The sequence below is a fragment of the Orcinus orca genome, chromosome 7 (genome assembly GCF_937001465.1).
Source record: "Orcinus orca chromosome 7, mOrcOrc1.1, whole genome shotgun sequence".
NCBI classification, from domain to species: domain Eukaryota; kingdom Metazoa; phylum Chordata; class Mammalia; order Artiodactyla; family Delphinidae; genus Orcinus; species Orcinus orca.
Genome location: NC_064565.1, coordinates 29,299,811 through 29,324,439, shown reverse-complemented (window position 1 = coordinate 29,324,439; position 24,629 = coordinate 29,299,811). Strand labels below are relative to the sequence as shown.

Here is a 24,629-nt window from a genome sequence, read left to right as displayed (position 1 = left end):
ATTATATGAACCTCTTTCCCCCATAAAAGAGAGTCAGTAGAGAGGTAGTTCAGATGTTCTGCAGTATTACAGTCTAAACATGTAGCATTCAGTTCTAAATAAATTTAGTTACAAATATTTTCTTGATACATCACCTATCCTGTTTACTTTCCATCCAGACATCCAAGCTTTGCTCTTTTCTTCCTCTTCCCTCCCTGGCCACCTGTAAGTTTTCCTGCTAAATGTTTCTTTACTTTCTCTTTTCCATCCATACTAGCAATGTCCTTGTTTAGGCCCAAATTACCTATCTCTTGGAATACTAAAATAATAACCTAAAAGTTCAGCCTGTCTCTGCTGAACTTTGTCTCCCTCAAAGCCATCACTACAACAACCATTTAAAACCCTGAGCTAATAAGCAAGCCCAATATTTCTGAGGTTAAAACCTTCTAATGACTAATCAACTGGATTAAGTCCAAACTCCTTAACTGAGCACAGACCACCTTGCCTGCTTTCTTATTCTCATCTCTCACAACTTCATGTATTGAAACTCGTGTCTCTAGGAACCCTGAATTTCTTGTATTTCTACGCTTCGCTCTCCCCCGCGCCCCCCCCCCCCCCATCGACATCATGACTCTTCCCTACATTTTGCCTGTGCTCTCTCCTCTGCCAGGAAGACTCTCCCCTCACTGCCTCACTTCATCCGACTGACTCTTAGGCATGAACTCTTCCACACATCACTAACTACAGGCTTTCTCACAGAGCCTAGCAATAGCATCAGAATCCTTCAGACAGAAGCTGCCAGTTGGGCTTCCCTGGTGGCACAGTGGATGAGAGTCCGCCTGCCGATGTAGGGGACGCGGGTTCGTGCCCCGGTCCGGGAGGATCCCACATGCCGCGGAGCGGCTGGGTCCGTGAGCCATGGCCACTGAGCCTACGCGTCCGGAGCCTGTGCTCCGCAACGGGAGAGGCTGCAGCGGTGAGAGGCCCGCGTACCGCAAAAAAAAAAAAAAAAAAAAAAAAAAGAAGCTGCCAGTTATTTGATTGGAGTTGGCAATACAGATAAAACCTTGTGTTCCCTGATCTGAATTATTGCTTTAATGCACTTATTTTATTCACTAGCAAAGGCTTGATTCCAATGAGTTTGTTAAAAAGTATCAAGGACTCTAAAATGCTAGATTAAGCAACTGAGCAGGTTGATCATTAATCACTGAAAAGCATGTGAGGGGTTATCAGACCCTATAGTACCACGAGCCAGCAGTAAAGAGATTCAAACAATGAAAAAAAAAAAAAGAAAGAAAGAATATCATTTGTTCTTTCCCGGCTGGATCCTTCTGAATAGGAGCCATAACATTATGAATGTGTTCCAGTATCAGACGTTAAATGCCCTGTAAAGGCTTTTAAAGAGCTCCCAAGCCAAACTAATATGCCAAAAGAGTGGGGGAAAGTAACCTAGAAATGAATCAGTCAGATAATTCAGAAATCCTCCACAAATTCAGGGGTAAACAAAAGAAACGTGGAAGCCAGCAGTCTGCTGCTTTTATTGTGCATCGCAGAGCCTTCTGGAAATCTTAACTTTCAGGTCCAGAAAACAATATTTAAGAGGAGTAAGGGAGTACTTATTCATTTTATAGTCAGTCTCCTTTCATATATGATCTCTGGTTAGGCACTGCTTGATCATGGTTCTGGCAATTGTAGACTACTTATTGATGACATCCTAAGCCTTTAGGCCAGCAGCTGTCTGAGTTAACTAAAGCCTTATTATTGCATGTTTCCCCCTAAAGCTTTGGAACAAAATCTGCAAAGTTTCCTGTGACAAATGGAAAAATTATAGGGATTAAGCAAACTCTTTCCAATATACCATCCTTCTTTTTTTTTCTTTTCTTTTCTTTCCTTCCCTCCCACACCCCCTTTTGTGACTAGCACAGCAAATTAATGATTTTGGAGTCTGGGCATTTTATGATGATGTAACTGATTTTCTCAGTTGATCAATACGTGGAGCTTGAGCAAAGTTAGGAAAATCCAAACATGTGTCAGCATGAATCAAAAATTATTTTCTATTAGGCTGAGTTGTGGGTTGTTTTTTTTTGTTTTGTTTTTTTGTGGTTTTTTTCTATTAGGCTGGGTTGTGGGTGTTTTGTTTTGTTTTTTTCTGTTCTGTTCACTCCTGTATTATTTTCTGTCCTGACTTTTTGATTTGGGAAGTTAAATGAAAACTAAATTTTTAAAATCTCCTTCCTTGCAAATCTCTTTCCTTTGTACTACTCCGTCCCTCAAATCAGCTACCCCTGTAGTATGACTTCCCATGTCTCCTTTCTGACCTAAGTTGAGTGTTTTACTTAATTTCACAGTCAGATATTTTTGTGGTTATAATATCTTGCTTTCATATGGGCCATATTTTAAATGCATCATACCTATATTTGAAGAACAACATATAATTGAAACCTGACAGTGGAACTTAAAAAGTTCAAAAATAGGGAAAAGGTGGGGATATTATCTTCCAGACAACTTTTCTCCACTCCCTGAACTTCAAGGATATATTTCATGAGATAGCAGAGGAATGTTGCCTTTTTGCTTGAAATCCAAGGTCATTTGATTAAAAAGGAAAACAAAAATATGAAAAGGAAAAGTTAGAGGCTATAGAGAAAATTGAACTCAAATTTAGTATTCACTAGAAATATCTTATACAAATCTGTTAATATCTCTGCCCTTTAAATTGCATATCTGTAAATTAGGGATAATATGGTCTACTCTGCAGGGTCACTCTGAATGTTAAAGACATTATATGGAGATAATTTACCACAGTTCATGATATATAGTCATAATTCAATAAATTGAAGTTATTATACATTAACTCAACAAATATTTTTAAGCACCTACTAAATGCTAGGTTCTAATCACTGGAGATACAGCACTGAATAAAATAGACAAAAACATCCAACCGTTATGTATGATGATAAGTCCCGTGGAGAAAACCAAGGCAAAAAATAGCAAGGGGAAGACATGAGGGGAAGCTCTGTGATTTTCAGTTGGGTGGTCATGTAAGCCTCCAGGAAAAGGTGACATTTAAGAGAAGGCTGAAGGAGACTGGGAAAGAAGGAAATGAAGATTTGCCTTTCTAAATGGGCAGCTCCGTAATAAAATGACACTGTGAAAGAGCACTCATCATGTATTCGTGATGGCTTGTCTTTCTGACTGAGCTACATTCAATGAAACACAAAGCCCAGCTTGAGAACCCTGGGGCTGCCCCAAATAAGAACATTCTCCATGCCAAGAAAATGGAGGATTAAAGACTGGTCAGGTTATCTCCAGCCATTTGATTTCCGTCTATTCTTGCTTCATTTCTAATATCAAAATATATGTGAAGGGCTTCCCTGGTGGCACAGTGGTTGAAAGTCTGCCTGCCGATGCAGGGGACGCGGGTTCGTGCCCCGGTCTGGGAAGATTCCCACATGCCACGGAGCGGCTGGGCTCGTGAGCCATGGCTGCTGAGCCTACGCGTCCAGAGCCTGTGCTCCGCAACGGGAGAGGCCACAACAGTGAGAGGCCCGCATACCGCAAAAAAAAAAAAAAAGTGAATTCTTTAGAGTATCAGCAGGAAAAATTTTATTCTATTACAGTTGCATTAAGATTACAATCTTCCTTTTTCCCTCTACTAGAGTATCAGGCACAAAAAAATTGTTTCTAGGGAGAAAAATTGCCCAGATAACTCTCTGCTTAGCGATGAAAAATAATTTCAGCTATGGGTTTGCAACCAGAACAAGAACAATCTGATTCTGAGCTGCAGTGTAAAAGATAAAAGATTCTTGACGAGATCCCTTCTCTTTTCTTTCTCTGTCTCTCTCTGTCTCTGTCTGGGTCTCTCTCTTTCTCTCTCTCTCTCTCTCTCTCTCTCTCTCTCTCTCTCTCTCTCTTTTGTCCCATGGGAGCCTCAGTATGGAGGCAGTTCTGTCAGTATGGAAAGACAAGAGTAGAATATTAAAATAGCTGGAGAGTCTCAGGAAAGGGATTATAAATATAAATTCTGAGCCAAAAGGGCATTGCCATTTACTTTCGTGTGTCTTCCGGCTGTTGGCCCAGGAACAATACTGCCTGATTGCTTTGCAACTTCAGAAGAAAAGCCATGCTACCAAAATGTTCTATGAAACACAAACATAGAGAAAATGTCCCAAAGGGTGATGAACACTGAAGTGTAGAGATATTTCATAAAAAACTCAAAAAAGACTGCATTTTGCCTTACCTTTCAATTATACATTTTAAACATAAAGATATTTGCTACTTCATCACATACATAGAGAGGTAAATTCTATACCTACCATATTATGATGTGTATAAGTTATATTGAATTACCCTTAATAAAGTACCAACTTTCTTCTACCTTCTTCATGCCCAAAGACAGGATTTATAAGATGAAACTACTTGAGCTGACAAAGGTAGTCCAAGATAATCACGTAGTTGGTGTGATTTCATCAGTATCAGCGTGCGTCCGTGTTCTTAGGCGCTCTTAACCTTCACGATCTCTCATTTGACCCTTACACCATTGGCCCGCCACATTAATAGTGGTTAAAACACAAATGTTGCCGAGGAAAATTTTCAGCCCTAGCGTGCGTACAGTCTGAGAGCCTGTTGCCCTTGTAGAAAAAAAAGCAAGAAATAATCAACAGAAAACATCAAGGACCTGAAGGACCAGAGAGCCGACAACCACCATCCTCTTGATCCACATCACCCTCACTCTCATCGTCATGGCCACCATGTCCTCGCAGCAGCCATGGGAGAACAGATGGGCTCTGAAGAAAAGATCTGCTAAGCTACAACACAAGCGAGATTGTTCTTAAAGTATTCGTATGGGTGCAATATTATTACCGGTGAGTCAGAAATAACCAAAGGAAAATTGTCATGAAAACGTGTGTCAGAACAGTGCTTTGGGCGTCAGCCAAATAGCTGAAGGAACTGTCAGAAGTCAGTGAGTCTGTTCTTTACCATCATCTCTCATCAACTATAAAATTATAATTTAAATTGGGTTTATTTTTCCTGTCCCTGGCTGTAAAATTAATACTATAGAAAACTCAAGACATAGAAGTGTAAAGTAAAAATAAAATAAATATCTCACTATGGGAGAAAGCAAAGGTTAATGTTTTGGTTTATTTTCTCCTAAGTTGTTTTTGTCCCCTTTGAGCAGATAATTTTCTTTAGTTTACCCATTATGATTATTATGTATATGAATTATTTTGACTTTCCCACTTGAGAGTTAAACCATGAATATATCAAAATTTATTTGAAAGTGCTATTCGTATTCTCAAAGACGGATATGTGGGATAATCAATTTCATTATTAACCTTTCATATATAATATAAATAAAAGTATCTAAAAAAATATAAATGTGTGCATTTATATGTGGAAATATATATGAATATGTATTTATACATAGAAATACATTTTTATATACAGTTTTATATGTATAGTTATACTTAGTTTTAAGTTTTTTTGCTATTCTGAGGCATCTGACAATGAACCGTGAATTTTTGTGCAAAAACCTCTTCTGCAGATTAATTCCAAGAACCAGAATTAATGATTAGAATGAGATCCTTGATCTTTGGTGATATAAAACAAAACAAAACAAACAAAAAAACAGGTGTCAGACACCAGCTGCTGAGAAAGGATGCAGGCTAAAGAACTAAAGAACATTTTCAGAGGCCCTCTGGGTAGGCAAGACCAGTCCAATTGTTGGAACGCTTGGAGGTGGGGGGCTGAGGTACAGGGTGGGTGGAGGATGTACAGAATCTATGAGGAGAGGCTGAAGCAGCAGCGGGGCCTGTGTTGGGACATCAGGGATTGGCTATTTACCAAGTATGTCAGTATTTTAACAACGAGCATCACAAGGTCCTTGTGTGATAGATGAATATCAGAACTGTTCTTGATATATAACGCCACGCTACTTTCAGGAAAACTTCGTTTCATTTCAAACTCTTACCTTTTGTACATGAAAGCTTTCATGTCACTGTAACCTCATCACTATTGCATATTTGCTTTTTAAATCTTCTCAAATTGTTCTCAGTAAAAATTTGAACTTTTCTTCAAATAGGTTTCTTATATTTTGTACTGAATATATTAGTAGCTCAGCAATCCAGTATCTTTTTTTACCACTCCTATCAGTTTGTTATTGTCAATAGAGACAACGCCTCAGAAGACCTTGGGCATTGACCCCAATCTCTAGGACCCCCAATCCCCCTGTGGCATATATGATTAGGTTCACCATGTATAAAATGAAGATGACAGCAGACACCCTACACCAGGGTTCTGTGACTGTGTGTCTTAAATCGCAAAGTTGTATTCAATAGTGTATGTCAAGTAGAAGCATATTCATCGACTAAGAGACTGTGTCCCAAACTGGCACAAGAACTGGGAAGATACAAACTTGTCCTTCAGCAAAATTACACATAACCACATGCCACAGACTTTCTAGTACATTGTAAAATAATCAAAACTGTAAATGAAAAACACTCAGATGTTGACAAAAAAAGAAAGGTGGATCTACCATATTGCTTTCTTCCTATTTTACCTTTATCAGGCCATTACTGCATTCTTGTTAATTTTAAGGCTATACAACTGAGTTTATTTGCTTTTCTAAGTATACAGTCATTTAATCTGCAGATAATGATAGTTTTGTCTTCACTCTGCTCATTATCCCCATTTTCCTGTTTCAGGCCTTATTGAATTAGCCAAAACAATCTTGTTTATTTCGGTTTTAATGACAGTGGCTCCAGTATTGTAGCATTATGTTCACGTCTCTCCATTCTGTACTGTGTCTGTCTTTAACAGTACTTTCACGTTCACTGAAAGTTTTAAATACAATACAATGAGGTAAACTATTTCGGTAAATTTATATATGTAGAATAGTTTTTTTCAAAATCACATAATTATGAATGCCTTTAACAATACTTTGTATCTGATGCCCCAAATTATCTCAAGTAGACAGTCCTAAATCCTACAGATTAATAATTGACTAGAGTCCATATCCTTCCAGTTATGGAATAAGTGCTAGCATGCTGCACATAAGTAAAACAGTTCTTACTCATGTCAAGTTATAAAGCAATTAGAATCCAGACAAAAATCGTCTGCATGTCTAGAAGTCCTATTTAAACTCTACTTCTTCAATATAACAAAACATGGTGTTAGCCACACCACTCTGAAGAAATGCCTACCTCTTTCTAGAAGGTTACTCATAAGATCATAGATTTTCTGGACTGAAAGCACCTTCAATGGCCCAAACACCCAAGAAATCAGTGCCTGATTCCTTTCCATAGCATATGTGCAAAGTGTTTTTCCAGCCTAAGCTAGTACTCCTAGAGTGACTGCTCTTTATATCCCAAGATGTGTGCTTTCATTTCTGAACAGGTTTGATCATTAGTAAATTCTAATACCGAACAAAGAAATCTCTCTCTTTTAACCACTGGCCCTTTAGGGGCAAATATTCTGTGGTTTGCTCAATAGGAAATATCTGCAGATGGCAATAAGCACATTCAAATTCTTTATTTCTAGGCAAAAAAAATCCCCCAATTCCCTATATTTCCCCAGTCATTCCTTAGTTGCTGATACAGACTGTTGGCTTACTCTAGACCATTGGAAACATTAACCTTTGCTTGCTACCAGCTCCTGCTTCTAAACTGGGTACACTGGCTCTTCCAGTTCTTGCCTTAATTACATTTTTCTACTTCTATCCACCTAGCTTAAACTTCAGGGTCACCTTAACATGCCATTTATGAAAGGAAACAAGATTAATAATCTGATAAAATTAGATTTTCAAATAGCTGGTCATTACTAAATACCGAATCTCTCTTTTGCCAAGTCGATAGTTAACTTTTATATCTGTTTAGTACAGCTTGTTGGACTAGACTACAATCAAGAGACCTGGGTTTTATTCTGCCTTGATGGTTCTCAGGCTTCTTGTTTGTAGAATGAGGGTATTGATGGTCTCTAAATTTTCTTCTATTGTTTAATCTCTGTAGTAATGTTGGTGTCTATATGTTACAGAATAAGAAAACAACCTAACTCAACATATATCAGCATAATTATTTTCCAAAAAATGTTATAAAAGGGTTTATACCACCTGTGTTTCATATGTGAATTGCTTCAGTGGATTAAAAATTTATCTATATATACACTATTATATAAGTTATGACACCTGAGTTGGTACATAATAGGTTAATAAAAATAAAAGTAGAGAGCTGGATAAAATGAGATTATTTGAGTCCTGTCTAAACCTTATAAAATTTTCTGGCATTTGAACATAAGAACTGAACAACGCAGCAGATAAAGTGATTCTCCTTGAAGCAAAGCCCAGAGCAAGGAGAAAACATTGCCCATTACTGCCTTCTGGAACCTTTTTCCATGTATAAATGTGCACTGTAAATTAACAGCATTCTCCCTTACCAAAAAGAGTATGGGTTTCTTTTTCTTCATGTACCATCAAACATAACGACAACACTCATTTAAAGTTGAGTAATGAAGAAGTTCCATTGGGTGGTTTAATTTTAGGAAGCATCAGTGTTGAAGATGGACTGAAAAAGCATGTTCTATGAGACTTGGAATACAATGCAGTTGCTCTCAATAGCTAAAAACAATTGGGAATTCCCCGGCGGTCCAGTGCTTTTACTGCCGAGAGCACGGGTTCGATCCCTGGTCAGGGAACTAAGATCCCGCAAGCCGCGCAGCCAAAAAAAAAAAAAAAAAAATTGTTGTAATAAGCATGATATGAATACTCTGAGACCTCGAATGAAGCATTCCCATTGCTCACTTTGTTTCATGAAAGTATACAAACTTATGCACATACACATACAGCGTTACACTTCTCTATTTGGCCTTTGTAAAAACTATATGGTCTATATTTCTGTACATGATTTGTTTTTCTCCTGATTTCCTCTCTTGCTTTTGTGGATACACATAATATTTATTTCAAACATTCTCCTAACATCGAATATATCATCTATGAATAACAATGCTGCTTATCAATTGTATTTCACTGATGTAGTAGATCACTTACAGAAGACATGGAAACGTTTTCCATCAGTTTCCTTTCTTTTGAACTGCTCAGAGCCCTAATAATTGCTTGGCTTCTGAACTGAATTGCCAAACACCTTTTTCTAAAACCTTACATTCTCTCTTAAATTATGAAATCCCTCTGCACCCAAATACCAACCTCTATAGAAGAGACAGAAGACAGATAGGGTACATAGCAGCCCCTGCTCATGCTTCTGAGAAGAAAATCAAACAGGCCCCCATAGAATATGAACATTAAGTGATATAAATGCAGCAATTTGATTTAGGGAAGTTTTTAGTTTGTTTGCTTTTGGAGTGTTTTTTCATCATGATGGTGAGAATGGTATCACCATTACAAATACAGAGAGAGTATATGCACCAAAGATATGCAGAATAGGATCTGTAGGTATATGGACATCCAAAAGAAAACATCTAGGAAGTGAAACCAGAGAGGCCCATAAGCTAAGGCCAGAGTAGAACCCTGTAAGATGCATTATGGGAGCTGAGCACAAGGTGTCACACGGGGCCAATGGCCTCCTTTGCCAGGGACTGGAGTTCAGACACTGATTTGGAAGGATACCTAAGCCGCAGGATAATGCAAAAGTCTCAGGCACACTGTAGATTGTGAAACATGCGGCGAACCCATTTCTCTAAGGCAAGTACAGGAAGTTCCTCACTATATATTTTTCTTCTGCGCCTGCAGTCCTTGCAGTTAGGCAATGACAGATTATTAGATAAGCATCTCCCAGTTGGTATATAAGCACTCAGACTAACTGAGTGAGGTGTCCTTTCCCCCAAAACACTACTCTTTCATGCCGAGGACCTCTAGACCTAGGGGTTTTGCTTTTGATTTCATGTAACTTACTTGAGCAGTGAAGACGAAGTACAGTTTGAATTTCTCTTGCAGTTCTTATGTTTCTGATCAGTTTCTTATGAAGAATGAGCTTAAAGGGCACCCATATTCTCTCCAAGGCAGAGCTTGTTATTAATACAATGTTAGGGCTCAGTCAGAAGAACACCAAGTACTGCTCCCTCTGTTTGGAAAAGTTCTCTATATTAGCCCCTATGTGCACCTTTATGTAAGGAATCACTGTGTGGGGCAAATGTTCCTTTCTCTAGATAGCTTATAAGCATCTTGCTTGATACATTTACATTAGAAATTCAATTAACTTTATATTAAAAGGTCAATTAACTTGGCCACGGTAGAGATTGTTTTTAATTACTTTTCCTTGTAGGGCTTCTTTTCTTGTCCAAGAACAAGTGACACTATCAAATGATAGTCTCATTGCCTGTGGTTGCCTGAAATTCATTTGCAAAACACACTGGAAATGACTGTCTTGGTTAAATGAATTAATAGGACACTCTTTGGGCAATTCATCACTCTTATAAACCTTAGGACATAAAATATCACAAGCAATAATAGAGTATTTTAGCTTAAACACACTGTATTAGATCATTCATGACAGTATCTTTCATTACCTGTCCTTGTTGGTTTCTGTTTTCTTGGTGAAAGATGATAATAACGTAAAATTATTTTAAGAGTCAGTCCTTATTACATTATATTACAGTGTATTTTATGAAAAATGAGCAAATGATGACATCAAAAACTAGCTATCCTATTCCATTAGAGGGCTCTTGGTTATCTTTGTGTTAAGATGGGCACAATTCAACTCATTCATGTAGGATTAGAACATTACACTTAGAAGACTCAAGAGATTACCATTTGGCACTATGTGACAAGTGGTAATGTAGTGTCCACTTGTTACCAAGTTGTAACCTATACTAACCATCACTCTGTGGTTATTTCAAATGAAAACAATAATAAGGATATAAACATATGAATAATATGTTTAAATATTATATATGACTATATATTATTATATATGGATATATTATAAATAATATATGACTATATTATATTATTATAGTATTAATATATCATATATATTATATAATATATATATATATTATTATGTTAACTCGGACCTCCAGATGACTAGCAACTTAAAAGTAAAGCAAACACTACTCAGGAGTTTGATATGAGACACAGTCTGGAGATGAATTTTCTTGTTTTATTTTTGCAGAAAGGACCTACCTCCACCTTATAGAAGCACTTTAGAAACTAATCTATATAAATCTCACTACAAACCTATGAGACAATTCACTGTTCCCATTTTACTGATGAGCAAACTGAAGCTTATGTTTCAGCCAAGTTCACACAGTTCATTAGTGGCAGAGTCAGAAACTACACCCACATTAACCTGTCTTTCCAGACTTCCCATTTCCCCTAAGATAAAAGCACTGGCTCTAAGTAATGAGAACATGAACTGCTTACGAAAGGGAGTTGGGGAGTGTGCTGAATTCTTAGCGGGCAGCTTTAGAACTGAGCCAGAGGAAGGGAATGGTTTAGGCCAGTGCAACTCAAAAAGAGTGGGGTCACGAGAGTGTAAATTAGCTATGTCATTAAGCATATTTTTCCCCATAGCAATGCTTTCTCAATGAAAGGAGCTGTGCATTGATTTACGTTCCAGTGCACACTTATCTTCTCATGCACCAGTAATAGTTTGCAAACCATTAACCAGTCTATGGACTTTGGTTTAAGTGGCACAAGCTTAAGGAATGTCTTATGAAATTTCCCTTTTCTGTGAACAGTTAAATCATTTTGGGTCAAAGGTATCCTCAAAGTTATCCTATATTTTTTCCATTTATATAAAAAAAATAAGAAAGCCGCACGTATCCATATCACAGATAATAATGAAGGCTGATGTCCTAAACGCTATAAATCTATGCGGACATTAATCTTAGTTGAAGTGGTATGTCTCTTACTGGTTTTAATAAACTAATCTCTGCCAAAAGCAAAGGAAAATGGCTTTCCTAAAGAATGAACAATATTGCTGTCAGACAGCATGATGTTTGGAGTGAAATACAAATTTTAAAATGTGTTATTCATACCTGCACCTCCACCAATGCTTAGAATCTTAATTTCAGATTTTGTGTCTCCAATCCTGAAAAAAAAAAAAATTATGTAGTTTAAGAAAAATGTGCCAGGTGGTTTGTAAAATCTGATTATCAAGTCTAGTTGAAGAGAACAGACTAAAATTACAGTGAACAAAAACTAGGCCAACAAGAAAGGCCTCGATCATTTCAGTGGCTATATTGCTGTCTTCAGAAATCTTTAGAAGTAAAGGTTCCACTTATTACCAACCTTGAACTGGGAGACTTTTAGAAACAGCACTATAAACATCTCAGACGTAGGAAATAGCATTTGTTTGAAGATTGTTTGGAGAACAAAAACAGAAAAAGTGGGCCTTTGAGTCTGGTAATATAATAAGCCATTCATTGTAGATGGGAGAAAGGCTAAGGTGATTCATACTCTCTCTGATATTTGCCTTGTTTCCTTCTTCTTGCTAATTTCCTTTCAATAAACAAATGTTTATTAAACATTTATTATGTGCCTATCCTAAGCACTGATACATAAAAATGAAGAGACCACTTTGCTCTCAAGTTGAAATGTGAGACAATAAAGCCCAGTATTATGGCTCTATACAGAAATAGAGTGGAATTGATGGACTGGGATGCAACAGTAGGACTTTCTTTAAACTGATGTAAAAAAAAAAAAAATAAGGGGTCAGAAAAAGGACGAGGTGCACGATGACTGCCACGTTGTGAATTTGGATGACTGGGTGAAGGGTGGTATCGAAAAGGAAGCTGGACAGTATGATTTTATGGCAAGTTTATGTTTTTTCAGTGTTTTTTTTTTTTTTGATCTGAATTCAACAGACATTTGGATATGCAAGATTGAAGCTGGGTAGGAGAGAGATCAGGACTGATGATGTATTCTGGAGAATTATCATATAGTAATGGTCGAAAGTAGGAGAATAGATTCTATCACCCAAGGGTATTGCAAAGAGAAGAGCAGTGGGATTATGACAAGATACCAACTTTTAAAAAGTCATGGGATAATGGGGGAACACACAAAGAAGACAGAGAGGAAAGCAGTAAAGCTCAGAGAGATGATAAGAGAATTAGAGAAGGAAAAGGCCATTGTACATGGCAGACTGTACTACTAAAACATAAAAAGAGGGCAACTCTCCATTGAATTTGGCAATATGAATATCTTTGATAATAGCAGCTTTAAAAGGTGGTTAAGGGCAGGAGTCAGATGGCAGTGGGATTAAAAGTGAACTCAATAAAGAAGAAGAAGATCTAGAGATTTTTGAAAAAGGATGAAAGAGAGAGAACGAAAAAGGGAGACTGCTAGAGAGGAAACATGAACTGAAAGAACGGTGCTTGTTTGTTTGTGCTTCAGGATGGTAAACAAGCCTAGTTTTTGGCTAAAGTGAAGAGCCTGCCCAGAGTAATAGGAAGAAGACAGATTGAAGCAGAGTTCTTAAGGACACTGGGAAACACAGAGTCAAGGACACCTGTGAATGAGTTGCCTTCCTCAGTTCTAATTATCTTCCAATTCATAATCATGAGTCCTAATACACCCATCCCTGTCTGTGCCCTTGGTTAATTCTTAAAAATGCTTCTATCATTAGCTGGCATAGTGAGGTTACGGAGCAGAGCACCTAGGTTGAAATCCTAGCTTACTAATACGTAACCTTGAGCAAGTTACTGAACTTCTCTGTGCCTTTATTATTGATTCTAAGAAATAGGATAATAATACCATCTACCTTATAGGGTTATAATTATAGTATCTGCCTTATGGAGGAGTTGTGAGGATTAAATGATGTAACTGATGTGAATCTTTTAGAAATGTGTCTGCACATGACAAGCACTCAACTTATTATTATTATTCCAGGCACAGCTAAGTGATTTATATGACTTAACTCTTTTTTTAAAAAAAATTTTTATTGAAGTATAGTTGATTTACAATGTTGTGGTAATTACTGCTGTACAGCAAAGTGACTCAATTATACATATATATACATTTTTTTTATATTCTTTTCCATTATGGGTTATCATAGGATACTGAATATAGTTCTCTGTGCTATACAGTAGGACCTTGTTGTTTATTCACTCTGTATGTAAAAGCTCACATCTGGAACTTCCCTGGTGGTGCATTGGTTGGGGGTCCGCCTGCCGATGCAGAGGACACAGGTTCGATCCCTGGTCCGGGAGGATCCCACGTGCCGCAGAGTGGCTGGTCCCGTGTGCCACAACTACTGAGCCTGCGCTCTAGAGCCCACAAGCCACAAGTACTGAGCCCGTGTGCCACAACTGCTGGGCCTGTGTGCCTAGAGCCTGTGCTCCACAGCGGGAGAGGCCACCGTGATGAGAAGCCTGTGCACCAACAATGAAGAGTAGCCCCTGGTCGCCTCAACTAGAGAAAGCCCACACGCAGCAACGAAGACCCACGGCAGCCAAAAATAAATAAATAGATAAATAAGTAAATTTATAAAAAAAAAAAAAGCTCACATCTGCTCACTCCAACTCCCACTCCATCCCTCCCCCAACCCCCTCCTCCTTGGAAACCATCAGTCTGTTCTCTGTGTCCGTGATTCTGTTTCTGTTTCCTAGGTAGGTTCATTTGTGTCACATTGTAGATTCCACATATAAGTGATATCATATGGCATTTGTCTTTCTCTTTCTGATTTATTTCACTTAGTGTGATAATCTCTAGTTGCATCCATGTTGCTTCAAATGGCGTTATTTCTTTTTTTTTTTTTTTTTGGCTGCATTGGGTCTCCATTGCTGCATGCAGGTTTTCTCTAATTACTCTTTGTTGCAGTGCACAGCTTCTCACTGCAGTGGCTTCTCTTGTTGCTGAGCATGGGCTCTAGGAGTGCAGGCTTCAGTAGCTGCAGCATGTGGGCTCAGTAGTTGCAGCACGTGGGCCCTAGAGTGTGCAGGCTTCAGCAGTTGTGGCTTGCGGGCTCTAGAGCACAGGCTCAGTAGTTGTGGCGCACAGGCGTAGTTGCTCCACGGCTTGTGGGATCTTCTGGACCAGGGATCAAACCCATGTCCCCTGCATTGGCAGGCAGATTCTTAACCACTGCGCCACCAGGGAAGTCCCACAAATGGCATGGCTGAGTAGTATTCCATTGTGTATATGTACTACATCTTCTTTATCCATTCATTTGTTGATGGACATTTAGGTTGTTTCCATGTCTTGGCTATTGTGAATAGTGCTGCTAGGAACATAGGGGTGCATAGGGGTGTATATTTTTGAATTATATTTTTGCCTGAATATATGCCCAGGAGTAGGATTGCTGGATCATATGGTAGTTCTATTTTTAGTGTTCTGAGGAACCTCCATACTGTTTTCCATAGTGGCTGCACCAACTTACATTCCCACCAACAGTGTAGGAGGGTTCCCTTTTCTCCACACCTTCTCCAGCATTTGTTATTTGTAGACTTTTTAATGATGGTCAGTCTGACCAGTGTGAGGTGGTACCTCATTGTAGTTTTGATTCGCATTTCTCTAAGAATTAGCAATGTTGGGCATCTTTTTATGTGCTTGTTGGTCATCTGTAGTGAATTAACTCTTCGAATTCTGATTAGACACTATTATCATCCTATTTCATATATTATGATGATAACTAAGAATTATTGAAAACTTGCTATTTTCCAGGCAAGGATCTAAATGCATTATATGTGACAACAACAAACTTTACTATTTACAGCTGTATGCTATAACCATCCTCGCCCTGTTTACCACCTCCAGATAGAAGATTGAATAATTCCTCTGTGAAAAAATAATCCACTTCACTAAATAAACTTATCTATATTGGCATCTGAGAATCTCCCATCAAGTGCAAAATCTACATCGAATTACTCTAGTGAGCCAACTGCTCAACAGACTGTTCCTGTACATACACAAAGAGGACCTGAACTAATTTTTACTGCCTCATTATTTGATTGGATGGACAACCAAGACTCATCAGTAGTTGGGGACTTCCCCTAACATGAGAGAGACCAAAAGAAACAGAAAAGGAGAATTCAGAAGAAACATGCACAGAGCAGAGGGAAATTTTATAATAGATAAAAGTCGGTATTATATCTATGAAAGATGAACAGGATGCTATAAAAAAGCAACATTCTTGGAAATTAAAAATACAATAGCAAACAATAGAGGGCTGAAAGATAAAATTGTGAAAACTGGAAATATAAGAAAATTAGAGAATCAACTGAGAAAGTCTTCTGTTTGATGAATAGAAGTTCCAGAAAGAAAGAAAGAAAAAAAAAAAAAAAAAAAACCAGAGGGCAGGAATGATTAAATAATACCAAAGCTTCCCTAAACTGAAGGATCTGAATCTTAATTGAAATGGCCCAGGGACTACTCACAAAAATGGGTGAGAAAGACCCACACCATAACTCATCATCTTAAAATTTCAGAATACTAGATATAAGAGAAGATCCTAAAAAACAACAAAAAGGTCACAAACCAAAGATGAAGAATTTGAATGGCATTAGATTTCTCAACAGTAACTACAAGACCATGGAAAAATATCTTTAAATTTCTGATATAAAATCATTTACATTGTAGAGTTTTATACCCAAACTATCTAACTATCTAACAATGATGAGCAAGGAGTGAAAGCATTTTTAAACACACAAAGTCTCAAAAAATTTACCTCCCATGTACTCTTTCTTAGAAAGCTCTTAAAGGATTAGCAGGGAAGAAAAAAAAAAGACTAAAGAAACCAAGAAAGAAACAGCATCGGATCCAGAAGCTGGGAATTCAGTACTGGAGAGAGAAGGGAATTTCTAGAAGATGAAATAAATTCCTCATCAATACTTGTATAGCAGGCCAAAAGCAAATCAACCCAGACTGGAAAAAAAAGAACAGAGAACTCCAGAAAAGATGTTCCCATGAGGAAAAATCAGCAGGTTACTTGATCTGTTGGAATATATTGAGAGGAGATTAATACTTCTGCTTGGGGTATAAGTAGTGATAGGTACATAGGAAGCTAAGTAAATAAACTAAAATCAAGACAGTAGTTAACTCTAGGAAAAACAAAAGGCTGTACATGAAAGGAAATATAATGATAGTAGTAATGATAGTACAAATGCATTGTTCAATTATGAAAAATATTTACACAGGCAAAATGATATGATATAAACAAATCAACCAAAATTTAGACATATATATGTATATATTCATATATATATACATACACGTATGTATTATATATACCCACTCTATATAGCTATGTTGTATTGACATGATGGGGAGAGGGATGTGCATGTTTATTTAGCTACTTTAATACATCAAAATTAAGAAAGAGAATAACATGTTATTTAGAATTAGGAAAGAAAATTCCATAAGCAACAACTAAATGTTTTCGGAGTGTTGAAAGTGGTTGTCTCCGGAGAGCCCGAATCAGGAATGGAAGTGGGTAAGGCAGGGAACCACTATCTTTGTTGTCGTTACTCTAATTATCCATAGTATGTCTTCAAACCAAACGGGTGGCGGAAGTAAACCAAGGATCTGCATAAGCCACAGACATGAACACAGATGCTTAGCATTGCAAAAGAACTCAGAAATTAACTCATTACCTTTCATTTTAGAAATGAACCAAAAGACTCAAAGAAGTAAACTATAATTAGTTCCTAGATAAGAAATTGTATTTGCCTTCTGCTTTGATTTTTGCATTGTTATCCTATGACTTATTACGTAATATATGATACTCAATTTAAAAAAAACACATTTAAAAACTGAACCATGAAAAATAGAAGATAGAAAGGGCAATAAAATTCCATATACATCCCACAGTGCTTTCTCTGGTCAGGTGGAGTTAACTGTCCTGGTGAAAGAATTACAGGCCTACAATAGAAAAATCCAGCAAAAGATAAAAATATCAGTTTCCTTTGCTGATAGGAAACTTTCCTTTCCAGTTGCAAATTGGATCCCCAGCCATTTTCCCCAGTTTTCCATCATTATTTCCTGAAGCGCAAAGTTCCCGCAATCCACCCCCAGATAAGTGATTTGATTATCACTGCCATGTGAAATCTGTTACTCTCATAATGCTTATCAGCTCTGGCACAAATTGAACACATTAATCACCAAAAAAAAAAAAAAAAGGAGTCTGCGAGAAGGGTAGACACTAGTGAGTTTCACTGATAATGGGAAAATGCTTTTTTAGGGCCACATTGCTAATATTAAGTTGAAAGTAAAAGACAATTATTATTATTATTTTTTTTTTGGAGAGTGGTAACTATAATAATGGATAAGGAGAATAAATTTAAATGGGTATTAAGAGAATTGAGAGGCACCCACTCAATCCTCAGGGGTGAATAGTATTTGGTAATTATTTGATTCTAATGCAAAAATACTAGACTTCGTTGGGGATTTTTTTTTTTTTTTTTTTTTTTTGGAAGGTAAAATTTGGAGGAGGGCTGAAAAATTTGAGCTCAAAGATTGGGATCTTATCTTTTCCCAAAGGAACGTGGATTTGTGCCTTCAGATGGTTAACGCTTATCTCTGAGCAGCTGGAAATCCAGCACAAATCAGAGCCTTTGAACGTTTCAAGCGAGCGTCTAACTGAAACGCGGCAGGAGAAGGGGCACCGGAGGGTCGAGCGGGGCGGCTGTCAGTACCTCGTTCTTATCCCCGCGCCCAGCCTCCCGGGATGGCCTTGACCCATCTATCACTGCACAGAACGAGACCGAGGCTTGTCCATGGGACAAAAACGGCCTTTTTTTTTTTTTTTTTTTTTTTTGGTTACCTTGCTATTATGCCCGGCAGCTTCTCGTCCATGAATTGCTGCATGCACTGATGCTCCGTGGAATTGTTGAGAAACCTCCGGAAAGATTCAACATATCTGCTGTGGTCAGAAAACAAGCTCTTCATGGAAGATGCCATGTTTGGTTTTCTGAGAAAGACAAGGAGGGAAGGGAGGTCTAACTTCCCTCTTCCCTGTTCCTTCTTTCTCTCTTCACCCGCACCAGTTTCTATCCCCCCCCCAAAAAAAAACCCCACAAAAAAGCCCTGCTTTGAATTTAATGTGCTGGAGAGGCTGGGTTTGCAAAGCTCGTTACTAAGTGACTATTTGTACAGGACTTTGCCCCTGAGAGTTTAACCCCGCACGGGCGTTTTAGAAGAAATGAGTAGTAAAGCAAAGCAGTAAATTCACTGCTGAAATTTGTTTTACAACTCTTGAAGTTCAGAAAGTCCTAAAAACAGAGGACATTCAAATCACTTCCTGTTTTGGCAGCAGGGGCCAGCCAGTAAGTTCCCAGTGGGAACGTGGCTGCTTTCAGCGCCAAAGGCAGCAAAGGCAGGAATAAACAGGCCAGCTGCAAGGTTACAAACCACTTCCAGAAATCTACAGCTGCTGAATCTTTGACAAAAGATTGTCATCTGCCTCCAGGCTTTCTGTTAGGAGAGTTTCATGCCTTCACATCCCTAAACACTTGAACTTTAAACTCTGCTGCATTTCTTCATATGCTGATTGATTTGTTGTGATTCAGGAACAGAGCTATTAACTGAAAGGTCTGAGAAGCCTAGTTGGGAGGTGAAGATGGGGGAGAGGAGGAGGGGGCGGAGAAAGAAGTCTCAGGGAAGAATGCAGGACACTGGAATCCTTCAATCCATAGGAAACCTTCCCTAAGTGCTTCTGAACGTGGGATCCTAAAACGTAGGATTGGATGAGCCTTTGGAGGCCCAGTGGTGTCACCCATCAAAAGAGCCAAAGCGGGGCTTCCCTGGTGGCACAGTGGTTGAGAGTCCGCCTGCCGATGCAGGGGACACGGGTTCATGCCCCGGTCCGGGAAGATCCCACATGCCGCGGAGCGGCTGGGCCCGTGAGCCATGGCCGCTGAGCCTGCGCGTCCGGAGCCTATGCGTACAGCAGAAAAAAAAAAAAAAAAAAAAGAGCCAAAGCGTCCACATGCTGGGCCTTTTACCTGGGAAATGGTCTTTAAGAAATCCACCCCTTATCCAACATGGGATGTTAATAATAGTATCCAAATGATGCAGGAGTTATGAGAATTAAATTCATATACCTCTCTTATAAATGTGTCTGCCTAAACCATTCTCTTCCTCTGATTCAGGTCCAAAGCTGCCCTCTAAGCATTCAGCACACTCCTCACCCCTGTTTAATAAACATCTCATGGTCTCACTACTCTTAGAGCCAGTGCTTTCATCCTAGGAGGAAATGGAAACTCTGGAAAGTCAGATTACTGTGGATGTATTGATAGTTTCTGACTCTGCCACTAATAAACTGTGTGAACTTGGCTGAAACATAAGTTTCAGTTTGCTCATCAGTAAAATGGGAACAGTGAATTATATCTCACAGGTTGTAGTGAGAATTATATAAATAACATTTATAAAGTGCTTTAGCACATTATTACCGCTTAATAACTGGCTCCTTCTGCAACAGTAGAACAACAAAAAAGCAGCGGTTTTATGTATGGACACTGAAAATTGAATTTTATATTATTTTCACATGTCACAAAACATTACTCTTCTTTGGATTTTTTTCAATCATTTAAAAATGTAAAAGGTATTCTTAGCTCGTGGGCTGCACAAAATCAAGTGCTGGCCTGGATTTGGCCCAGTGGCCCTGGTTGGTCGACCCCTAGGCCTCTATACATGTGCTATTTAACTCCCATCTCTATGCAAAGAGCCTCGCCTTCTTCATACTGACTCTCACGTTTTTAATTCTTATATTACCATTTTCCACCCTTCTCTTTAGAACTTAATCCAAATCATTCATTCATGTATTCATCTACTGAACAAATATTTAGTAAGGGTCTACTGTGTGCCATTCTGCTGAGAAGAAATAACCTTAGCCTCTATCTTCCTACTAAAAACTACCTTTAACTAAAACTCAATCTTCACCTGAGGCCCTCAGCTGCCTCACTCGTTCACGCGTCTTTCCCAACAATCTGCTCTTCACGTGTGACTCATCAAGGATTTCCTCTCCATTCTTGTTGCTTTCATGATACTGAGATTCTCTCTTTTTTTTTTCTCACCCACTTTCCTGCACTAGGAGTCACACTTTCAGCATGACTTGCACTTGACTAAATGCTGGTTTTAGCAATCACAACTACCTTTTAAAATTGCATTTAGAATATCCATTTCGTAATCCATAATGCATCTGGAATGTCCCTGGAGATTAAAACATCTAGCTGGCTGGTTGGGATGACTAAGTTTTCCCCTCTTTTTTGAAAACTGGGGCAAACAGTCCGGCACATCTATCATTTGCCATGACTTCTCGAAGGTTACTGGCCATAGCCTCATTATTGCTTTTATAAATTATTTCAGTACATTGGGATACGATTCTTCTAGGCCTTGAAAGATTGTCAAGTTTAGAATTCTTCGATATTCTCTTACCTACTTTGGGCTTCTGTTCCCTGTTACCTACCACTTATTAGGCTGTTACTGTGTCAAAGTGCCTTCCATGAATTATCTCCTTTAATACTCCTAACCCTCCAGGGATGAAACTATTGATATCATCAAGCAAGACTCAGAGCAAATAAGTTGTACAAGATCATATAACTCATGAGAGAAGAGTCTGGATCCAAATTCATGTTGTTGAACTCCATGGACCGATTTTTAAAAATTACATCCTATTACCTCTCACCACTTTGTAGCTTTCCAGCATAAGGATTATTTTCCATGGTAGAGAAGACTAGAACAAAGCAAAAGTGGAGTAGTTCTGTATTGATCCAATCACCTAGTAATATAATACTATCTGTGCTAGGTCAAAAAGCAAAGTGTTTCCCTTGTTTATTCTTATTGCTCTTATATTCTTATTCCATTGCTTTATTCTTATTAGGCTTATGTGCTATTCCAAAAAAACAAACAAATGAACCAAAGAGAAAAATATACATTAGCAGAATTCTAAGGACGCATCTTTATTGTACATAGCATTTTTTGGCTCTCTCATTCACCCTGGTATATAGTCTTCTGAATACAGTTCTTATTGGACTGGCTTTTTATCCTTAGTAATATGCCCCATAGCATAGCATATATGTATATGACAATGGTAATATTGTTAAATTATCATAATCAAATAGTTAGAAGAGTTCATTTTATTTTCTCTCAACAAGAAAAGAGAAGGAAGATGTTTTTATACAAATTGATTGGCTCACTTGGTGTGTTGGTTTGTTTGAAATTTAGCAAATAGGTGACCACAGTAGTCTTGAAGGGAGGTTTGAAATCATAGTACATAAGATTTTAGAGCTCAATTAGCCTGGCAATTTCAGGCAAATATAATAGATATCGGGAATCTTAGTTTCAACAGGACAATTGGCTAAGTTTCTCATGAGTGTAGAAACAAGCCAAGAAGCAAGAGACCTGAGTGCTATACAAGCTTAGCCTCTTACTAACCAAACAACATTGGATAAACAACGTAAGTGCTCTATGCTTCCTTCCCCCGCATCCATGTTATATGTAAATATGGGAAAAGAAGGTAGACTAGATGATCTTTAACGTTCCTTGAAGTTCTGATTAGTCTTCATCTTTTAAAAAAATAAATTACTGTGAGCTTATGAAACTGAAAAATAGATAGATTCATACCTAGGAGAGCCACTGTATCCAAAGACTGTAGATAATTGATAACCTAAAGATAGTCTCTGGATAGGCAGCCCCTTGACTTTATATGAAATGTCACTGGCCATATTTTATCAGTGTAAATTGCTTAAGCTCACATAGGTGATGATATGCCATATGTCTTGTTTTTAATGGCATAGCTGTTTCAATTGCACTTTATTGACATGCAGTTTATAATGGTTTTGTTTTAATTAACTTATAACAGAAAAAAAAAAGGCCCAAAATATGCAGAGAGGAAACAAACCAAACAAAATAATGCAGAAGAAATATTTGGGGAATCATTAGTTAAGAGGGAGAGGGGTGGATGGGTAGACAAATAATGTTAAAAGCTGTAGAAAACAGTGATATTCTAGAGATGTAAAGCTTATATGAAATGTTTAAGGGTGATTATGAGACAAGACAAGGAAGAAATAGTCTAAGAACTTAGTTCCTATTTAATAAGCCAAAAATTTAAAAAGTCACCTGCAAAAGTCTAGAATCCCTTGCAAAGATAGAGGTTGGTAAGTACTTAGAACCTGGTAAATTATCAGGAACTGGACAATTGTCAAAAAAAGAAAGAAAGAGAGAGAGAGAGAGAGAGAAAGAAAGAAAAGAAAAGAAAAACATAAAATAATACAATTCATCAAACAACCTTTGCCTGAGTCTGTGGTACAGATCATCTCGGTTACTGACTCAGTGACCGTAAGGAGTAGGTCTCATGTTGAATTAGGGATCTGGTGAAGGTTAAGGGTTCATGTAAGAGAAACTTTTTTTTTTTTAAATACATGGACTCCCGTATTTTTTTTTTCTGAATTAATTAATTTATTTATTTTTGGCTGTGTTGGGTCTTCGTTTCTGTACGAGGGCTTTCTCTAGTTGCGGTGAGCGGGCCACTCTTCATCGCGGTGCGCAGGCCTCTCACTATCACGGCCTCTCTTGTTGCGGAGCACGGGCTCCAGACGCGCAGGCTCAGTAGTTGTGGCTCATGGGCCCAGTTGCTCCGTGGCATGTGGGATCCTCCCAGACCAGGGCTCGAACCCACGTGCCCTGTGTTGGCAGGCAGATTCTTAACCACTGCACCACCAGGGAAGTCCAAGAGAAGCTTTTATAAAGAGAGTGGTCATGGTAAATAAACTTCTCTGGCATTTGGTACAGGGGCATGTGCTCAAGAATGTGCCCCTGTACCAAATGCCAGAGAAGGGGACACGGGTTCGTGCCCCGGTCCGGGAAGATCCCACATGCCGCGGAGCAGCTGGGTCTGTGAGCCATGGCCACTGAGCCTGCGCATCCGGAGCCTGTGCTCCGCAACGGGAGAGGCCACAACAGTGAGAGGCCCGCGTACCACAAAAAAAAAGTTTTGCAAATGTCCACAATCACCAGCAAAATACAAGGATATTAATTTCTCCATATCCTCAGCAATTCTGGTATTGCCAGTCACCTTTGCTTTAACTCTTCTGGGGTTATATAGCAGTATCTCTTTGTGGTTTGCATTTGAGTAATGATTTTTTCCAATACTTGTGGGCCATAAAAGTTATGTAATGTTTTATGAAGGGCCTGTTAAAATCTTCTGTCCGTTTTTTAAACTGTATCATTTGCCTCTTTTCTTATTGATTTATGTAAGGTTAATTTTTATATTCTAGATATCCTGTTATATATATGTAAATGTATGTGTATGTATGAAATATCTTCTCCCAGTCTGTGATGTGCTGATCATTTTTTGATGATTTTTTTGAAGAATAGAAATTCATCAACTTATCCTTTTTAAATCCCGACTTAATCTGGAAATATATGTGTTTAATAGAACCAAGTCAACTAAAACTACCCTCGTGCCTTTTATACCTTTAGCCATTGGTGTGATGGAGCTGATTGTTAGTGTTTCAGGAATCTCATGAGCTGGTTGATATCACATTAGTAGCTTAAAATCACCCATAGTGGGAATATTTACACCATGGAAATTGGCAAAAGAAAGGAATCTAGACTTTTTTTTCCTGGAGGGCAGATTGTTAAACCAGTAGCAGCACCCCACTGCTTTTAGCCCTGTGATTATTTGCAAAGCAGCTGTGGAGAGCCTTCTGGTAAACTGCCTGAGTTGTGGTAATGCAGCAGAGGCCTCCTTTTCCAGTCTCTAGCA

The 24,629-nt window shown here is 38.3% G+C and overlaps 1 protein-coding gene across 3 annotated transcripts in view; it reads right to left on the bottom strand.

The window, feature by feature from the left end:
• Nucleotides 1–19,227, bottom strand: part of HNMT (histamine N-methyltransferase) — a 35,875-nt gene extending 16,648 nt beyond the window's left edge. Inside the window, exons 1-2 of one of the 3 annotated variants that reach the window (XM_049711976.1) lie at nt 18,687–19,227; nt 11,965–12,017 (exon numbers count right to left, since the gene is read on the bottom strand). In XM_049711976.1, the coding sequence (XP_049567933.1) occupies nt 11,965–12,017; nt 18,687–18,823 (190 nt within the window). In that variant the 5' untranslated portion in view covers nt 18,824–19,227. Of the gene's footprint in view, nt 1–4,395; nt 4,631–11,964; nt 12,018–18,686 lie in introns of those variants that run through there. The other 2 variants (XM_004284489.3, XM_033414335.2) reach the window with 2 other exon arrangements.
• Nucleotides 19,228–24,629: the final 5,402 nt, after the last annotated feature.